This window comes from Dermochelys coriacea, chromosome 2 (genome assembly GCF_009764565.3).
Source record: "Dermochelys coriacea isolate rDerCor1 chromosome 2, rDerCor1.pri.v4, whole genome shotgun sequence".
Lineage (NCBI taxonomy): Eukaryota > Metazoa > Chordata > Testudines > Dermochelyidae > Dermochelys > Dermochelys coriacea.
In genome coordinates, this window is record NC_050069.1 from 220850538 (window position 1) to 220870436 (window position 19899).

General features: G+C 41.2%; 1 protein-coding gene across 3 annotated transcripts in view; it reads right to left on the reverse strand.

Moving 5' to 3' along the window:
• Positions 1 to 2650: 2650 nt before the first annotated feature.
• The window catches only part of GLCCI1 (glucocorticoid induced 1), a 115902-nt gene continuing 98653 nt past the window's right edge, over positions 2651 to 19899 (reverse strand). For 2 of the 3 annotated variants that reach the window (XM_038392388.2, XM_038392387.2), the window contains exons 7-8: positions 6653 to 6773; positions 2651 to 5548 (exon numbers count right to left, since the gene is read on the reverse strand). In XM_038392388.2, the coding sequence (XP_038248316.1) occupies positions 5200 to 5548; positions 6653 to 6773 (470 nt within the window). In that variant the 3' untranslated portion in view covers positions 2651 to 5199. Of the gene's footprint in view, positions 6099 to 6652; positions 6774 to 19899 lie in introns of all 3 variants that reach the window. The other variant, XM_043509253.1, reaches the window with a different exon arrangement.

Below are 19899 nucleotides of genomic sequence, written 5' to 3' on the forward strand. Positions count from 1 at the left end.
GCATCGATAGGATGCTTGCAATTGCACTTGGTACCAGAGCAGACATTGTCACTGAAGTAGAAGCCAGCACCATTCCCATAGAAACAATATGCATCAGTCTATCATCAGCACCAAAGACCGTTCCTGCACTGATAACTTGCACTGAAAAGGTAGACAACCTCAATTCTGTACCCCAAACTAGAAGAGGTGCTGACACTAACAACAGGTCCATATCTATTCCAGATGGTGCCAAGGGCACCAATGAAGCCACCACAGCTGAATGCTTTTGAATCAAAGGAGAGTCATAACTGACAAGTCCAAAGCTGCCTGATACACCATAGGTTTCAGAGTAGCAGCCGTGTTAGTCTGTATTCGCAAAAAAGAAAAGGAGTACTTGTGGCACCTTAGAGACTAACAAATTTATTTGAGCATAAGCTTTCATGAGCTACAGCTCACTTCATCGGAATGCATCCGATGAAGTGAGCTGTAGCTCACGAAAGCTTATGCTCAAATAAATTTGTTAGTCTCTAAGGTGCCACAAGTACTCCTTTTCCTTGATACATCACAAGCTTAGAAACAGTCGGTGACAATACTGATGGTGCCAATACTGGACTCAACAGATGCTCCACAGGCAGTATTGGAGTCAATGATAGAGTCCACCTGCTCTTGCCTCATGGTATCAGACAGCAGGTAGATGGCCCTGCTCTTTCTCGTGTACTGGATGAATCATGGTGCTGGTCTGCACTCTTCTTAGAAAGTGAAGTGGAATATCTCCTAGCACTGGAATAGGTCAGTCCGTTTTAAGAGATCTCTTTCCAGGAGGACCAAAGGAAGGAGAAAAGTCTTTTCTTCCTTGGGAAAGAATCTGAATCTGGCCAAACAACAGTCTGTGCTACTCAAATGCCCTCTGGGAAACCTAATGATGTCTGGAGGTCCCCACTGCCAAAGTAGGCCTCATGGACTGCTCAAAGAGGTACTGTTTCAAATGTAAGCTGAACAATTTGCAGATGGAGGCTATTTGTTAATGTGCCCTTCTCCCAGGCACATGTGGGGTCATTATGGGGAACAGTCACCCTTCCCTCCCCCATGATGGAAAATTTTTAAACCCTGGTGATGTCATCACCCAGGATACCTATCTAAACTATATACAACAAAAGCCCAGTCAGACCGTGATGCTTTATCTTGTGCTATTCTACCACACAAAACATTCGAACACTAGCTATGGACAGTAAGAAGGAACTCAAGTGGGTTGAGGCAGCGCCGCTTTGAATAGCCAGGGGAGGGGCTAGAGCCACATGGCACAAGTGCTGCTCCCTCAGGTACTGCTAAAACAAAGTTCTCCTATTTCGGTCATTGGGTGCACACACAGCTGAGTGGAATACACAACTGGAACTACTCAAAGTCATCCTCTTCCTCCTCGCAGGGCCCATTCCCTATCCACCCACACAGGGTTTTTTGGGGGGGTTTTGTGCAAAAAATGGCTTAGGCTCCTCTCCCCAGCATTTCCTCATGGCTATCTTAGGTGGCTACTTACTCAGCATGGTGGCTTGTATGGATGCCATTTTTAGGTAGCTAAATCTCCCTCTACTTTGTGTAAGCAGCCGGCTGGGGTCTGGGGACTCCACTGGGTTACAGTATCCAAGAGCCTGGTTGCTGGCCACAACTAGGTTTGAATCTGCACTCTTCCTGATTTTCAACAGGGACTATCAGCAAACAGAAAGGAGTTAGGAAGCTACATTACCTAGGGAAAGTCTCATTTGGGGGTTTCAGAGTTCTGCATCAGAGGCTTTTTGGCTGTACAGATCTGCTCTTAAGCAGCTGCCATTGCAAAAGATGTGTCTGATCCAAATGCAGTATTGAAGCTCTTGCAGATATAGATGTTCCATAGTAGCATGGGATTTTTTTTTTGTATTTCTACACCTTCAGCCATTATGAATTTCAATTAACATACTTAGCACATGGTTGAGGATTTTAAAACTTTTCAAGTTGAAAAATCTAATTTAATCAAAGTATTTTAATTAAATATTCATTTAGTTCTCCAGTTAATAATTTCTCAAAATGATTTGCAATTTTACTAAACTGCCATAGGAATAAGAAACAGTCAACTTTTGAGGATTTGTGCTTATATGCTCAAGTTTTTGTATATGGAAAGAGTTCTTTTTCAAATAAAAAAAACTGACGCCAACAAAATGGCATGAAACCAAGATTATCCAGTTGCTGGTGGCTTTATATTAGTAGGTTTATAGCACATCCTTTTTTAAAGGCTCTTCTTGTTTAGTGTCCTATGAAACATCTAAATAGCTTTCATAAATATGAATAGATAAGTCTGATCATTGTGCATATTGTGAACTGGGCAGTGGATAAGCAGGGTGTTTCTAATACTATTTAATTGATTTTTAAAAAATATTTCACTACAATTTGAAGAAATTAACTAGGATTTTTAGTTGCTTTGTATTCCCTGGAGCAAATGTGGAGCAAAACCAATATGTATGAGATTACTTCCGTGTCAACTAGAACCATAACAGGTTGAAACACCAGTGGTAGAGATAGGCTACTCACTCAGTGTGGGTGGTTTTTATTATAGAAATACTTGGAATAATACTTAATTCTATAGTGTTTCACATATCATTTCCAAGCCAAATACATGAACCACTACTATTGTGTCCTTAAATTTTTTTTTACTAATAACTTTATTTAAATAAGACACAAGAACTTCTATACTGAAAAAAAAATACAAAACAAAAGCCACACATTTCCTTGTGCAAAGCAATATTGTGTGATAACTCGAATACTGTTCAGCACAGTGGCTAGAAATAACAGTACAGCTATGTACAAAACTTTAAACAATATTTGACAAATTTCTACAGCTGGATGTAGAATACATTTGAGATCAACAACTGCTGGGAAATTTACATGGCAAAGCATTAACTTTAACACATTTGGTTCAAAACCTTCAAATACGCTAAGAACAAATGTGCAACACAATTAATATTTAGTTTCTCATGGAAAATTAAATGAGCATGTAATGTCACTGTAAATATAGTACATCAGAGTTCATCATGGATCTAAAAATCACTTTTTAAAAAATCGTTCTGGAATCCTAACACCAACAACTGAAACTACAGATTCATATTTGGACACAACCAGCGCATAGAAAGGTCACCATTTTGCAATGTTAATCTAGAATGTAAAACATTAGAACAAATTTGCACTTACATCACAGAACAGGTTATTTTTTTCCCTTTAACTTCAATCTACAAAATATATAGTGTTTTCACCAAGGCCTGAGATTAGTAGGGTTCAAGATGGCTGTTGCTGTGTGAGGGCTTCAAAAAGATTCTTCACGCGAAAATGGTAAAAATAAAACAGACCTCCCCCCTTACACTCTCTTTGCAGCTTCATCCTACAGTCAGAGCACTGTCTGTTTTACAGGCTGCAGGTTTACACCTTGTAAGACAACGCTTAAAAAAAAACATTCAGAAGGGAACTGGGCTTCTTTATCTCAAAAGAATATACAAGTGCAGGATATTTTTTTCCAATTTGTCAGTAGTTATTGGTGGTACTATCTTAGTCTTTTCCCACAATTCCTCATCAAAAGAAAAAAAAAGCAATGGCATGAATTTAAATGCTGCAGCAACTGCAGGTGGCTACTCTCCAATTCCTGGGAAAAGGTAAACCATATTCTCTTCAGAGCAGACAACATAAACCTAATTCCACTGAGCTAAAACCAATGGAGCAAGAACATCCAGTTTATTCTGCCTTTGGGCTCCTCTTTGTACCACAGGAAATTATCTTTGAAAGCAATGCTTTTGCAGTTCCAGCACAGTAAGAATATTAGGAAACTGTTCTTGCTATGTACTGTTTTTGAGGTGACCAGCCTGCAAGCCCAAAACTATTTTACTAGGGTTTCTTACCCACATTTTAACTGCAAAAACTTTATACAGTAGTAATTTAAGTAAATTAGGGTACTATGAGAAGCTTTGATTAGGCAAACTATTGCTTCTCTCCTTTAAAACATCCACTTGCTCTTTTTGGATTTTAGTCCAAAAGCAGAATTATTCACTATGCAAACAGAACGCTGCTTGTGTTGCTTGATAAAATCTGAGAAACCTAATTTCCAACCAGCAAATGAATGAACGTTTCCAAAAGAGAAACTAAACATTAATTCAACTCTTAGATGGTAACAGTAGCTTAACTGCCTTAACATCCTTAACTGCCAACATAAACATGAGAGGAAATCCCCACCAACCCGTGAAACCTGAATGAATTTCTGAAATTAAACAAAAACATTCTTGTCTTAAAATCGTTTCACACAAAACGTGGAATGTTTCTTATGTACAGCCTAGTACTGAACACTTTATTTGCAACAGCATAACAGTCATTGACTGAGCAACACCTGAAACCTTTAAATGCCACATTTTACATACATTGAAATGACAGTAAATGCAACAGTTGTTTTACTTGTAACCACATGACAAAGTGATGTGTTGTACATCACCGGTTTGCTGGTTCTCCTCATGTTCACCCATGTCCAGGGTCATCATTCTCCTGGATTTGAATGCACTTATTCCAAGAAAGTGGAATGTAATGAGGAAATATTAATGCATAAAATAAGGAAAGGCAAAAGAGTGATGTTTCCTCTTTAGCTTTTTAGCTGTAAAATATTTATATCCCAACATGATATACATTCCAAGTTACCTGAGTTTAGACTTCGAGAGAAGTACCTGAAGCTAGGCCATAGGGCGGGCACTGTGCAACTGTTGTGGCCATTTTTTTTTTTTTTTGCATTGTATGTATTACAGAAGTTAGAAACATAAACACCTGGATCAATTGTAAACATAATCCTGAAGTACAGTATTTTCCATAGGACACAACACAGCAAGACATTTTCTATTCAGACAGGCAACTTTTTTTGATACAGAGCTTATTTATACTGTAGAATTTGAAACAGAACACAGGACACAGTACTAATCTGGTCATACTATGAAATGCATAGTCTCCACTTAAATGCTTAATGATACACGTTTTTTGCAAGCATTACTGCTTTTTCACAAAAAAATGCTGAATACGAGTTCTGTCCCTGCCAAGAACAGTGTTGAGATATTTTTAAGATGCTGATAAGTATTTTGTTTTGTTCTGAAAAGGTTGTCACTCCATGCAGATGTATTAGTATAGACTCCCCAGTCCTTGTTTCAGGTCAGAGGCCTGCTCCACCTTCGTCTAGATTATCACATAGCTCTGAGGAGAGGAGAGTTCTTCAATCTGAAGTTCCTGCAAAAGCGGCTGCTGCTGTTGGGATGGCTGTTGTACTGAGACCTCTGTAGAGTCCATTGTGCTGGTGTCATCCGACAGAGATGAGAAGGAGACCCGAGATGAAAGTTGCTCAACAGTCAGAGTGCTCAAAGCTGTGCTTTGACCACAGTTTGGAGAGTTCTTGAGAGTCAGGTCAGAAGCAGGTAGTAGGGGACCCAGAAGTTTTACAGGACAGAAAGCTGATCCGGTTGGGATGAAATTAACTTTGTTTTTGTCAGGGCATGAAAAGAGCGGGGCTGAGACAGGCTGACGAGACCTACAACAAGACAAATTATTATACATCCGACAAACTGAAAAAGTTTACTACGTCAATAGATTTTGTAGTTCTACAAATTGCTAATATGTGAATGACAAGGAATGGGGTTAATTGGACATAAAGGGCAAACATCTTCCATATTGATAGTCAGTTGACTGTTTGATCCACAGCATTAAAATAGTATTTATAACAAAAGTGACTGGATACCACTGGACAACATGCAGTTTTCAGCAATAAAATCTACAGTATGTATGCACATGGAAAAATATCATGATAGTTTATAATGATGAACTTAGACATTTTAGTTTGACAAAACTATTGAAACAGCAGCATATATTTAAGAGTATTAAATCCCTTTTTGGAGAAACTCCATAAGTTAAAATTCTCCTTTCCTCATCTTCATATATTGGTTTGGAGCCTTCCTCCAGAATCCAACACCACAGCTCTTTAGCCAGCAGGGAATGCTACTAGAGCAGAACATGCCCTCCTAGCTCCTTCCATCCACAGGAGCTATGTATGCAACCAACAGCATAGCCACAGTACTGCTGGTCTAGGGAAAAAGAGGTGAAGGTCAAGAGTTTAAATTCTGGTGTCTTGCACAATAGCACACAGTGGTACCGCAAAATTACTAGGCAAACCCTCTATTGTAAGTTTGCTACGTCTGTATCTACTTTATACACATTCCCTTTCATTGTGTGTATATATATGTGTATGTTTTACTAACTGACAAAAACTGCCTGCTCCCAGGGTTTTTTTTAAAGCCATGAACATTTTATAAAATGAACCCAAACTGATAGCGTTATAAAGAAAAGGGATTTATAAACGCTGGACATAATTTTAAAACAATAAGTATTTCATGTTTTCTTTGCTTCGCTTTTCTTGTTTGCATTTTATAAACACATTAAAAAGTTCAAGCATAAAATACTCCATTCCCCTTCAAGCCAACAGGAACATTTGAACTTTTTGCCTGTTCAAACCCTCTAAGAACAGTTTGCTCCTGCAAAACTCATCAGCTGGAGTAGTTTATTCATCTGCAATTGAATAGGTTCAGTAAAAAGGTTTACTGCTTTGCAGATATCAGCTGATATAAAAGGCATTACTTACGACATTTCCTCAAAGACCTTCACTCGCTCACATCCCTCTGGGGGCTCTCGTTTGAACATGTAGCTGTTGTTTGGTTTGGGAGATGAGGCATACTTGGGCAACGGTGAGCTACTCCCACTGTCTGAAAATTTAAAGCAGTTATATTACTAGTGATTGAGAGTGCTTTTTCATTAAATTTGATTTCCAAACAAGCCGTCTTTTTCACAATTTAGCCTCTAATGCCAGTTCGCCTCTACCACAATGTTTCCTTTATTGCAGACTATTTCTATCACCCTTGTAGCGCATATTTCTTCTGAATAGAAGATTCTGTGAGCAGTAATCTACCATACAACAGCACATAATAGGAGAATATTTTTATCCAGAACACTGCAGATTGAATAAAGCAGACCTGTAATCCTGGAAACAAATAAGTTCTTCATTATGTATTTCAAAAAATGTAAATGAACAGGATAATATGTATAGCACATGCCAAAGAATTACAGTGGTTATGATAATGTGGAGTTCTGTATGCCTTCTCATTGCACAAACATGGTAATTGAAAATGAATGTATACAGCATATACTTTATTAAAAACCTATAGTCCTTAGCAGAAACGTTGCCCTCAATAGCCTCCTGAGTAGCACTGGAGTTAAAGAAAATGAAACAGGTTTGTAATATTGATTCCTCCCTCCAACCTTGCCTGCATAAAAGCTGAATTATGCAGCCAGATTAAGTACCTATAATGAAGTAAAGCTTTTAACATTCTTTGTATTCTTCCTTCTAAGCACCAACTGTATGATATGGGTGTTTTTTATGAACATCTTATTTTCTTCACAGTTTTACTGTTCCTATTATAAAAGTGAACAGTAGAGCCATATAGAGCTGATATACCGGAGATACAGAGCAGGTTTTCCTGTCTCTCTGATCTGTCAGAAAGTAAAGACTCATATTGAAATAGTCTGATAGATGCAACAGGATGTTGTTTAATATTCGGAGGGAACTCAAAGGGTTCATGTTGTCCGATTAAAAAGAAAATTACCTATTTTTCTCATCTTGGCTGTTTAACAACATTTAGTGCGGGGGTTCTCAGGTGGTCATGAGGTTATGTGGGGGGGGGTGGGTTGCGAGCTGTTAGCCTCCACCCCAAACCCTGCTTTGCCTTGAGCATTTAGAATGATGTTAAATATATAAAGAAGTATTTTTAATTCGTAAGTGGGGGGGGGGGTTGCACTCAGAGGCTTGCTATGTGAAAGGGTCACCAGTACAAAAAAGTTTGTGAACCACTGATTTAGCGTAAGAAGCTTTTATTTCACTGAGAAATTAAAATGTTTTAAATATGAATATGTGAATATATTTCCCACTGGAATTTGAAGAATTTCTTGGGGTGACATCCATCCTACTGTTAAGTAGTCTTTGTGATACTGTTAGCGTGGGAGGCAGAGCTAACATTCCCCATCCCGGTTCATCATGAAAATGGAACCTCATGGTTAAAGAAACAATGTCAACTTGAAATTTAATCAGTTTCAAAAAAGGTTGGGATTCAGTAAAGGATGGGATTCAAAAGTGATTAGGAGACTCACCTGGAAAGTGAGAGATTCAAGATCAAGTCCCTGCTACAGATAAGGAAGAATGGAAGTCTCTGACGTCTTGGCTGAGTGGCCTAGCCACTGGACTAATGGCTATAAGGGGGCCCCAGCACAACCTATTTTGAAGACAAAATACTAACCTGGCTTTGGCACTGAACTCCAGGAGAGGGTTCATGGCTGTGAATTCCAAGTGGAAGAAGATGTTTTCCTCTGGCCCAGAGATAGGCACCTAACTCCCTGGGAGGGGCAGCGCGTAGGCCAGACCCTTCTCTTCAGCAGTTCCCACTGGCTAGTTTAGGCAGCTCCCCACTCAGCACATTGGCCTTTGTAATTCCCCTTTTATGACATCTTGCTCTCCTCACACATTGTACACACAGCCTGGGCACCTACCTCAAGGTTTTGAATTTCAATAGGCTGAAGGGCACCGAAATCCTCCTTGCGAATCCCATCCTAAGAGTAATTTCCGTTTCTGCACCTGAGCGTCCCAGACAATTTCTGTGGGTTCACATACACATTTTCCTATTTTTGAAAGTTTTATTTTCCCCTATTGTATGAAGGGCCAGCAGAAACAACAAGGAAAATCTACTAACTGAGGTCACAATCTTGCACTGTGATCCATTAACACAGACTCCCCATATCCCATACAGAGACTCAGTGAATCCATTTTAAGTCCACTTTGAGAACCCACAAAAGAGTCTGTAAAAGTTCCGATATAATCATTGCTCATAAATATAAGATACTGAATTTAAATGTTATGTGTTTTGATAAATCACTATTTCATTTTTAAGGGACACTACCAACTTAGCCACACTTCCTTTAAACAGTACTGCAACTGATTTGAGGACTTTTTCCCCCCTCCAGTTTGTTTACTTTCTTAACAGTACTTCTGCACAGCCTGTTTCATTGTTTCTCCCTCATCAGTCAGAATGGACCTCTTAGTTACAGGATATTAGGTGTTACCTGTAACAAGATAGGTAACAAGCTTCCAAACAGCAGTATGATTTGTCAAGTTGACAGTGTCAAGATCCTTTTAGAATCTATCCAATACTTTGCTAGCATGGCTGACCCCATATATAAAGGTCATATGTTGAACTCAGAACAGGAAGAGTAGACTGAAATGTGGGTGATCGAATATAATCCTGTGTTCATTCCTCCTCTTCTAGCATTTAAAATTGAAGATCCAGGTTTCCACCTAAAATCTGTTTGGAAATGAGACTATTACTGTTCATTGCACCAATCAATGGAAAACTGTAGACATAACCCTAACAGAGATAACAGTTGAATTCAGAATTTTGTCAATTTTAAGAAGATCTACAATCCTGTTTAGCCAGCTCATCAACTGATCAAGTTTTTAGCATGTTTGGATTTGTTTGCTTGAAACTGTTATAGCTAAGTAAGTAGATATTATTACACTTTTACCAATTTAAGGGCAGATACAAAGTAGAGGGATGATTAACAAGCTAACACAAGCTAATGGGTGTGTGTGTGTGTGGGTGGGTGTATGTGCGTTACTTACAGAATAGCAAGCCTTTAATTTTGGACAGAATGTGTGATTTTGACATCTGAAGAATACATTTGCTTATGAAGTGAATCACACAGTATATGCTTTGTGCTTCATTTCATAAAACCTTAAAAGGTTTTTTTTTTCCAGGGCTGAGGAAACAAAATCACAAGCCTGTAATGTAATAAATACCATTATTTAAAGCAGGAAGGACAGTCTTTACAGTTTCTTAAACTGGTCTTCAGTAGTTCCCGAATCTCATATGGTAAAATTTTTAGAGAAGTAGTAATAAGTTCAGAAACATCAACTGTAATTCTAATATTAAAAAAATAAGTAATGTGTATTTTAATAATCCTGCAAATATTTCTTCCCAAACACTATCCCTTTGGGAGGCAGGGATGCATGCTTTCCTTCAAACAAGTCATTATTTTATCTCCATTCAACAGCTAGTGGGGTGTGCTCTACAAGCGCACATCAACAAAACGAGCATACTGTACCTCTGTATCGGATCTTAACCAGCTCCAGGTTCTAGATTCCTAATGTCACTTCTTAGCTACTCTGAAGGGCTGCTCTACCTCTGTATCATCAAGTATATGTAACACTGATAACTTTTTGAAATTTCTAAAATGTTTTTTAAACACCACTAAATAGCTTGCATGGTGGTTGATAAAGTTTCAATCATATTTCCCCTCCATTTTTCACATGACTGCTAGTTGTCAACACTGATTTTGCTGCTGCAAAATATGGTTTAGATGTATTTTTGTTTCTTCCCCATGTTTTGAGTCACATATGCTTAGTTTGACACAAGTTTTTAATATTGTCAGTGCTGCAAAGCCAACAATGCCACAGAAGAGCAACCTCCATTCTGCTCTCCTTGGAACGGTAACAACAACACTGTCAGTTACATTTCCAAAACTAGAAGACTTACTGCTGATGAAGTTACATGAAGAATGGTGAACACTGCTTAATTTTTTTGATGTATTGGGCTGAACCTGCAGTGTGGGCAGTTAAAAGCCTACAATTTTAGTAAATGAACGAATCACATTTCATTAAGGCGGCAGTGATAGAAGATTAATAGGAAACAGTAAGATGTAACATTTAAGTCCAGTTTTTTCAGTATTACTACAATGAAGATTGCCTTGGCCAACAGTTTTGTCTGGCAGGAGTTCCAAATTATACAACTGTAACCTTAAAATTTGGACATTTTGAATGCTTTAGAAAATGTTTGCCAAATTTAGTTAAAGCGTATACTATTAAACAATATGATTATTTTCCACTAATAATCACACACAGATCACATAAGTAACAAAATGTTTTTTAATCTCTAGATATGTTTCAGCAACCACAATACTGTCCTGTGACAGTACTTACACAAAAGGGTCAGATGTAAGAGATAACCTGCAAATTTTGAGTGGCAGATGGACAACTAAAAAACAAAACAAAAAAAAAAAAAAGGAAAAAGAGAAACTCTGCTAATGACCCTCAGGATTACTCTTTGTTTTGATAGATTAAAAAAGCCTTTCAAATTAAAAAACCAATGGTATTCTCTATTTATACAGAAAAGTGCCTTTCTGCTTCTAGTCTCTCCATGCACTTTATAAAAACTTTACAAACCATGAGCCAGATCCTGCAGTCCTTATTTAACCAAAACTCCCACTAAAAGAGAATTAAATTGGAGTTTTGGCCAAGACAGGATTGAAGGATACAGCACCATACATAAAGGAGTCCTTTGAACAGACATCACTAAAGTGCAGGTAATATTGGGATGGAATATACAAACCAAGTAATAATGTACAGAACACTAAAAAAACCCCAAAAATTTAGCCCAGGAGGTTTATCAGAATACTATAGAAAATTGAAGCCTTGGGTGCAGAATATAGAATCCAGGTAGATAGAATATAGTTACTCAAACTGGAATTTAGCCAGGACATTGTCTTTGTGAAAATGCAATGGGACTTTTAGTAAGTATACAGGAGTTCATTTTTATGTTTCACTGAAAAGATGGCACCTCTATCAGCATGTTGCTTGGGGCACCCAGTTTACAGCACCATTCTGTGGCCTACAAGTAGTACTTAAAAGTGAATACTTATCACTAAATCATTCAAGAAAAGGTAATACATTATAAAGGTATTTTTCTCCCTCGATATAAAATATATTTTAAAGCAGGCTTTTTATACATTAGGATTGTTTTTGTCTAATTTACCTCTCCTGCCCCAGGTATAAAATTATCTTGTCCTACTTTCTTCCCTGCATACTCATCATTATATTTTCTTCTCCTCTGTCCATGAGACTAGAATTACCTCAGTATCACACTTCTCCGAAACACAAATGTTGCTAAAGCAAATCCTAGAGGAACTGCAGCATATCAAGTATTTAGCAATTTAAGAGTTACTATGCTAGATTGCTAGGCAAGGGACCATTATGGAGATAATCTGCATACAAAAAAATACTTTAACCAAGTCTTCAACTGGTTGACTCCCCAATGAGAAACCACATTCTACATTACAATTTTAACAGGATAGGTTTAGAGAGCTCAAATATTCCTCCAGAAGACAGGGTCTCAAAAGTTAATTCTAGATGCACTAGAGTCACACCAGCGTCACAGATCTGCATCCCAATAATGCAAATGTTGTAGAGTTGGTAGCCTTAATGCAATGAAGATGCCTCTTACCATACTACAGGCCAACCAATTTTTAAAAAACAGCTGACATTAAATTTTCTCCTCACATGCTCTCACCAATGTTGTTCAGAATCACGTTCCCATTGCAGAAACTGTTATGGTTCCCCTCACCAGAGTTAACTTTCATTTTCTATTGAAAAATTCATTAGATTAAGTAGATACTTATAGAAATGTAATCTAAACAGCTGATCTGGTTCAAAGAGCAGCAAATGAGGGCCTGTGGCCAAAGCACAGCTTTACACAAGAAAGAAAAGATGTTTTAGAAATGTAAAGCAGTGCTGTGTCTGGACAGCGGGTTGGCTCCCCTTACTGCTCATGTGGGTCAATTAACTTTCATTTTCTATTCAGAAAAACATTCCGGAGCAGTTTTGATTTACTATTGAAAAATATAATTAAGTTTTTTAACTGGAAGGGAAAACGAGGCCCAAATCGGGGAACAAACAGAATACATTATCTGGGATTTAAAATACCTACATTTTGTTTGCTTGGAGTAGGAAGCTTTTCAAATTTTAAAATGTCTGACTGCAAAGAAGGACATACGTTGTTCATTTGACAGTTGAATTTTAGTATCACGCAACAACCCTTGAATCTGAAATTGTGAAAGTCACTGCATCCATTTTTCTAGAGTCAACAATTAATGCTGTTAATTAGCAATGCCACAGAGTTACTAAACTATGTCTACAGAAACTGGTTATAAATTTACTTAAAAAACCCCATAGCCCTGGCTGTGCTGTGATTTAACTTTTTTTGGTGGGGGGGAAGGGAAAGAAGCAGCTAATTTTAATCAATTTAGTCTGATGTTTCTATCCAGAACAGATATCCCTTTCTTCCTGAACCAGTCCTATTCCCATACTACTATACTGAACTGAGGGTCAAAGGCCTATTTCTGGCTACAGTATCACTTCTAAATAGTGCTAATTGCTTAGGTTTCCCAACACATGCTACAGTTGTTTTTTTTGTTTACATGTCCTCACATAAGAATGTCAAAAGTAGAGTGTGGCAAACAGAGGAAGCTTAATCTGCATATTGATTAAATATAAAACCTTTGTCTTAGTATTTTCATAATGATAATTTAGCTATTTTGTCATATCCGCATGCCTGGTACAATAAAAATATTACTGACTTTATAACTTTACAAAACTAGCATGTTTGTCACTGATGCTACATGCACATACACTAAGGCCGACAATCAATAAAAACCTAGTTATTACAGCCAGTCCTAAGATCCATGTACAGAGCAAATGCCACTGCTACTTTTGAAGCTCAGTAGCAAACTGTCAACTTCCTCAAAAAACAGAAGACCTGACATGTGAAAAGCAATTTAAATTTGAAACAAAATACTTCAGTTCTAGTCTCCATTTTCTAACCAGAAGATATCCAAGACATATAACTTTAAAACAAAAATCTTAAAAGTCCACATTCTTAAAAATATTCTAAAAAAATCCCACCCATCGTATTATACTTCCACACAAATAAAAGATTTTCCTTTAGAATGTTTATACTCATTTCACTTGTCGTCAAGTTTAGATTTGTGCATTCCTAACTAAAAATCGAATCAATTTCTTTGCTTTTTAGTGTATGTGTTCTGAGTTGACTAATTTTTTTAAACTGTGAATGTTTCTGATGATGGCAGTCTATTTAGTGATTTGACCTGGACAAAGCAACACAGAACTTGCAGATAAATTGAAAAGGGTTATCTATTTTTGCCCTCCTAGTCTCTGCTGATTTTGGAGCCAGGCCAACTCCCGCATTGTACCAAGACTTTTATGTAAGCCTGATCTTTTCTAGATGATAAACAGTTCTATAATTAATTCCCCTTCTTCCTGAATTGAAGACAGACAGGTAACATTCTTCAGGACCAAGAACAGTCAGTATTCCCCATAAGAAGAATCTTATTCTATCCAGATTATAAAATTCTAAAAGGTGTATTACAAAAAATCAGCAGAGAATATACACAGGAAACAGTGTAAAACCTTAACTGCACCACTCAGCATCGTTCTGTATTTAGCACACTAGTGAATCAATTCCAAAATCTTAAGTAAAAACTCATTTTCTTTTTGTAACTAAGACATTCAGAAACCTTGAATATCAAGCATCTCAGTGGAATCCATTGCTTGACCCTTTCACAGACACATGCTGTCCTCCCACCAAAATGTAGTCCGTCTCTTTAACCCATTTAGACTTCAATTAGTCACCCAGAAGCCATTGAGCCCTTCAATTGGCAAACAGTATTGCCCCAAATCCACACATCAGATTTGTGAAAATGCTAAAACTTCATCCCAGGAGTTACACCCAAAGTTGCTCCTAAACAGGTGTCTTGTGACACAGACCTCGTGCTAAAGCTCTTAGACTAGTTGATGATTCTTCCGAACACACACACACAAACACACACACCAGAGCAATTTAGACATTTTTAGTAATTCTACAAACATTTATGCATGTGCTTAACTGTAAACATGTCAGTTATCTCACTAAAAATCAATGTTTAGACAGAGCCTAAGTTTGTTAATGCTATAAGAGAAACTGTTCTCAAACTGACATTCTTGAGTTAAAAACCGGTTACTTACCTTCTCGTAACTGTTGTTCTTCGAGATGCGTTGTTCACGTCCATTCCACATTAGGTGTGCACACGTTGCGTACACGAGCGTCGGAAACTTTTTCCCTTAGCGGCTCCCGTCGGGCTGGCGGGGCCCCTGAGTGGTGCCACTGCGCCGTGCAGATATATACCCCTGCCGCCCAACCCCCTCCGGTTCCTTCTTGCCGGCGACTTCAACAGAGGGGTAGGAGGGTGGGTTGTGGAATGGACGTGAACACCACATCTCGAAGAACAACTTATCTTATCTACGAGAAGATAAATAACCGTTTTTTCACCGTTCACGTCCATTCCACATTAGGTGGCTCACAAGCTTACCTCTGGAGGAGGGTACGAGTCCCAGACCAACTGATTACTCCGGTACGAAACTGTGGAAAAACCTGAGTGTCTCTGGATTAAGTTTAGAAGTGTGTGCAACAAGAGTGATGTCATGGTGGGAGTCTGCTATAGACCACCGGACCAGGGGGATGAGGTGGATGAGGCTTTCTTCCGGCAACTCACGGAAGCTACTAGATCGCATGCCCTGATTCTCATGGGTGACTTTAATTTTCCTGATATCTGCTGGAAGAGCAATACAGCGGTGCATAGACAATCCAGGAAGTTTTTGGAAAGCGTAGGGGACAATTTCCTGGTGCAAGTGCTAGGGGAGCCAACTAGGGGGAGCGCTTTTCTTGACCTGCTGCTCACAAACCGGGTAGAATTAGTGGGGGAAGCAAAAGTGGATGGGAATCTGGGAGGCAGTGACCATGAGTTGGTTGAGTTCAGGATCCTGACGCAGGGAAGAAAGGTAAGCAGCAGGATACGGACCCTGGACTTCAGGAAAGCAGACTTTGACTCCCTCAGGGAACAGATGGCCAGGATCCCCTGGGGGACTAACATGAAAGGGAAGGGAGTCCAGGAGAGCTGGCTGTATTTCAAGGAATCCCTGTTGAGGTTACAGGGACAAACCATCCCGATGAGTCGAAAGAATAGTAAATATGGCAGGCGACCAGCTTGGCTTAATGGTGAAATCCTAGCGGATCTTAAACATAAAAAAGAAGCTTACAAGAAGTGGAAGGTTGGACATATGACCAGGGAAGAGTATAAAAATATTGCTCGGGCATGTAGGAAAGATATCAGGAGGGCCAAATCGCACCTGGAGCTGCAGCTAGCAAGAGATGTCAAGAGTAACAAGAAGGGTTTCTTCAGGTATGTTGGCAACAAGAAGAAAGCCAAGGAAAGTGTGGGCCCCTTACTGAATGAGGGAGGCAAGCTAGTGACAGAGGATGTGGAAAAAGCTAATGTACTCAATGCTTTTTTTGCCTCTGTTTTCACTAACAAGGTCAGCTCCCAGACTGCTGTGCTGGGCAACACAAAATGGGGAAGAGATGGCCAGCCCTCTGTAGAGATAGAGGTGGTTAGGGACTATTTAGAAAAGCTGGACGTGCACAAGTCCATGGGGCCGGACGAATTGCATCCGAGAGTGCTGAAGGAATTGGCGGCTGTGATTGCAGAGCCCTTGGCCATTATCTTTGAAAACTCGTGGCGAACGGGGGAAGTCCCGGATGACTGGAAAAAGGCTAATGTAGTGCCCATCTTTAAAAAAGGGAAGAAGGAGGATCCTGGGAACTACAGGCCGGTCAGCCTCACCTCAGTCCCTGGAAAAATCATGGAGCAGGTCCTCAAAGAATCAATCCTGAAGCACTTAGAGGAGAGGAAAGTGATCAGGAACAGTCAGCATGGATTCACCAAGGGAAGGTCATGCCTGACTAATCTAATCGCCTTTTATGATGAGATTACTGGTTCTGTGGATGAAGGGAAAGCAGTGGATGTATTGTTTCTTGACTTTAGCAAAGCTTTTGACACGGTCTCCCACAGCATTCTTGTCAGCAAGTTAAGGAAGTATGGGCTGGATGAATGCACTATAAGGTGGGTAGAAAGCTGGCTAGATTGTCGGGCTCAACGGGTAGTGATCAATGGCTCCATGTCTAGTTGGCAGCCGGTGTCAAGTGGAGTGCCCCAGGGGTCGGTCCTGGGGCCCGTTTTGTTCAATATCTTCATAAATGATCTGGAGGATGGTGTGGATTGCACTCTCAGCAAATTTGCGGATGATACTAAACTGGGAGGAGTGGTAGATACGCTGGAGGGGAGGGATAGGATACAGAAGGACCTAGACAAATTGGAGGATTGGGCCAAAAGAAATCTAATGAGGTTCAATAAGGATAAATGCAGGGTCCTGCACTTAGGATGGAAGAATCCAATGCACCGCTACAGACTAGGGACCGAATGGCTCGGCAGCAGTTCTGCGGAAAAGGACCTAGGGGTGACAGTGGACGAGAAGCTGGATATGAGTCAGCAGTGTGCCCTTGTTGCCAAGAAGGCCAATGGCATTTTGGGTTGTGTAAGTAGGGGCATAGCGAGCAGATCGAGGGACGTGATCGTTCCCCTCTATTCGACACTGGTGAGGCCTCATCTGGAGTACTGTGTCCAGTTTTGGGCCCCACACTACAGGAAGGATGTGGATAAATTGGAAAGAGTACAACGAAGGGCAACAAAAATGATTAGGGGTCTAGAGCACATGACTTATGAGGAGAGGCTGAGGGAGCTGGGATTGTTTAGTCTGCAGAAGAGAAGAATGAGGGGGGATTTGATAGCTGCTTTCAACTACCTGAAAGGGGGTTTCAAAGAGGATGGCTCTAGACTGTTCTCAATGGTAGCAGATGACAGAACGAGGAGTAATGGTCTCAAGTTGCAATGGGGGAGGTTTAGATTGGATATTAGGAAAAACTTTTTCACTAAGAGGGTGGTGAAACACTGGAATGCGTTACCTAGGGAGGTGGTAGAATCTCCTTCCTTAGAGGTTTTTAAGGTCAGGCTTGACAAAGCCCTGGCTGGGATGATTTAACTGGGACTTGGTCCTGCTTTGAGCAGGGGGTTGGACTAGATGACCTTCTGGGGTCCCTTCCAACCCTGATATTCTATGATTCTATGATTAGAGGACTGCTCTGCCAACTGCTGCGTCCTCTCTGGCCTGCTGGTTGACCGCGTAGTGGGTCGTGAAGGTGTGCACCTAGGACCAGGTGTCTGCTCTGCAGATCTCCTGGATCAGGACCTGTGCCAGGAAAGCCGTGGAAGTTGCTTGCGCCCTGGTCAAGTGGGCTGTGACCACCGGGGCTAGAACACCTGCTAGCTCATAGCATGCTCGGATACAGCTTGTAATCCAAGATGAGATCTGCTGCGCCGACACCGGGAGGTCTTTCATCCTCTTGGCTATGGCCATGAACAGCTGCATGGATTTACGAAAGGGCTTGGTGCGCTCCAAATAGAATGCCAGCGCTCTACGGACATCCAGTGTGTGAAGGCTGCGGTGACTTGGGTCTGTATGGGGTTTTGGAAAAAACACCGGCAGACAAATGTCCTGGCCCAAATGGAATTGCGAGACCACCTTAGGGAAGAACCTGAGGTGCGGTCGGAGCTACACCTTTTCCTTGTGAAACACTGTATACAGTGGCTCAGAGATGAGAGCCCTCAGCTCAGACACCCTTCTGGCCGAGGTAATGGCCACCAGAAATGCCACCTTCCAGGAAAGGTGGAGGAGGGAGAAGGTAGTGAGGGGCTTGAATGGGGGTCCCATGAGCTTAGAGAGGACAAAGTTAAGGTTCCAAGGAGGGACTGGGGGGCGTGAATATGGAAACATCCTCTCCAATCCTTTAAGGAACCGTCCCACCACTGGGTGGGAAAACAATGAGCCCCCTGAAAACCCTGGATGGAAAGCAGAGATGGCCGCCAGGTGCACTCTGAGTGAGGATGGGCCAGCCCCTGCTGCTTGAGGTGCAGGAGGTACTCGAGTATGGCTTACACCAGGACCTGGCATGGCCACACCCATTGAAGCTCACACCAACACGAGAACCTTTTCCACTTGGCCACATAGATAGCCCTGGTAGAGGGCTTCCTACTGCCAAGCAGAATCTGCTACACATGAAGGGAACACTGGCTCTCCAAGGCGTTTAGCCACAGAGCTTCCATGCCATCAAGTGTAGTGATTGCAGGTCGGGAGGAGAAGCTGCCTGCCATCCTGCGTGATGAGGTTCCGGTGTAGGGGCAGGACTACCGGGCCTCCACCAACAGCTCTAGGAGCATTGTGTACCAGTGCTGGCAGGGCCATGCCAGGGCGATGAGGACCACCGCCACCCTGTCCCTGCGTACCTTGAGCAGGACCTTGTGTACTAAGGAGAGTGGAGGAAAAGCATACATCAAGCCCCCTCCCCACGGGATCGCAAACATGTCTGCAACTGAGCCCAGGCTGTGACCCTAGAACGAGCAGAACCACAGGCACTAGGCATTGGCCCTGGTGGCAAACAGGTCTTCCACCTGAGGAAGAGTACGAGCGTCCACTCATGTATGAGATACGACCTGCTCGGGTAGTCCATCTGCTCGTTTCTCACCCCTGGGAGATACGACACCTCGAGGCGAATGGCATGGGCTATACAAAAGTCCCAGAGGAGGAGAGCCTCACGACAGAGCGGAGAGAAACGGGTCCTGCCCTGCTTGTTTGTACAGAACATGGCAGTAGTGTTGTCTGTCAGAACTGTCACGCTTTGACCACTCAGAGTGGCACGAAAGGTCTGGCAGGTTAGACGAACCACCTGGAGCTCCTTCACATTGATATGGAGTGACTGCTCTGCTCTGGACCACAAGCCCCGAGTCTTGAGGTCCCCCAGGTGAGCCCCCCATCCGTGATCTGATGCGTCTGTTACCAGCATCAGGTTCGGTTGTGGGGTGGCAAAGGGGATGCCTCCGCAAACCACAGGCTGGGACTGCCACCATAGCAGGGAGTCCAGCATGCCCCTTGAGGCTGTCACTACCAAGTCCAGGGGGTCCCTGCCTGGGTGGTACGCCTGAGTGAGCCACGCCTGCAGAGCCCTGAGT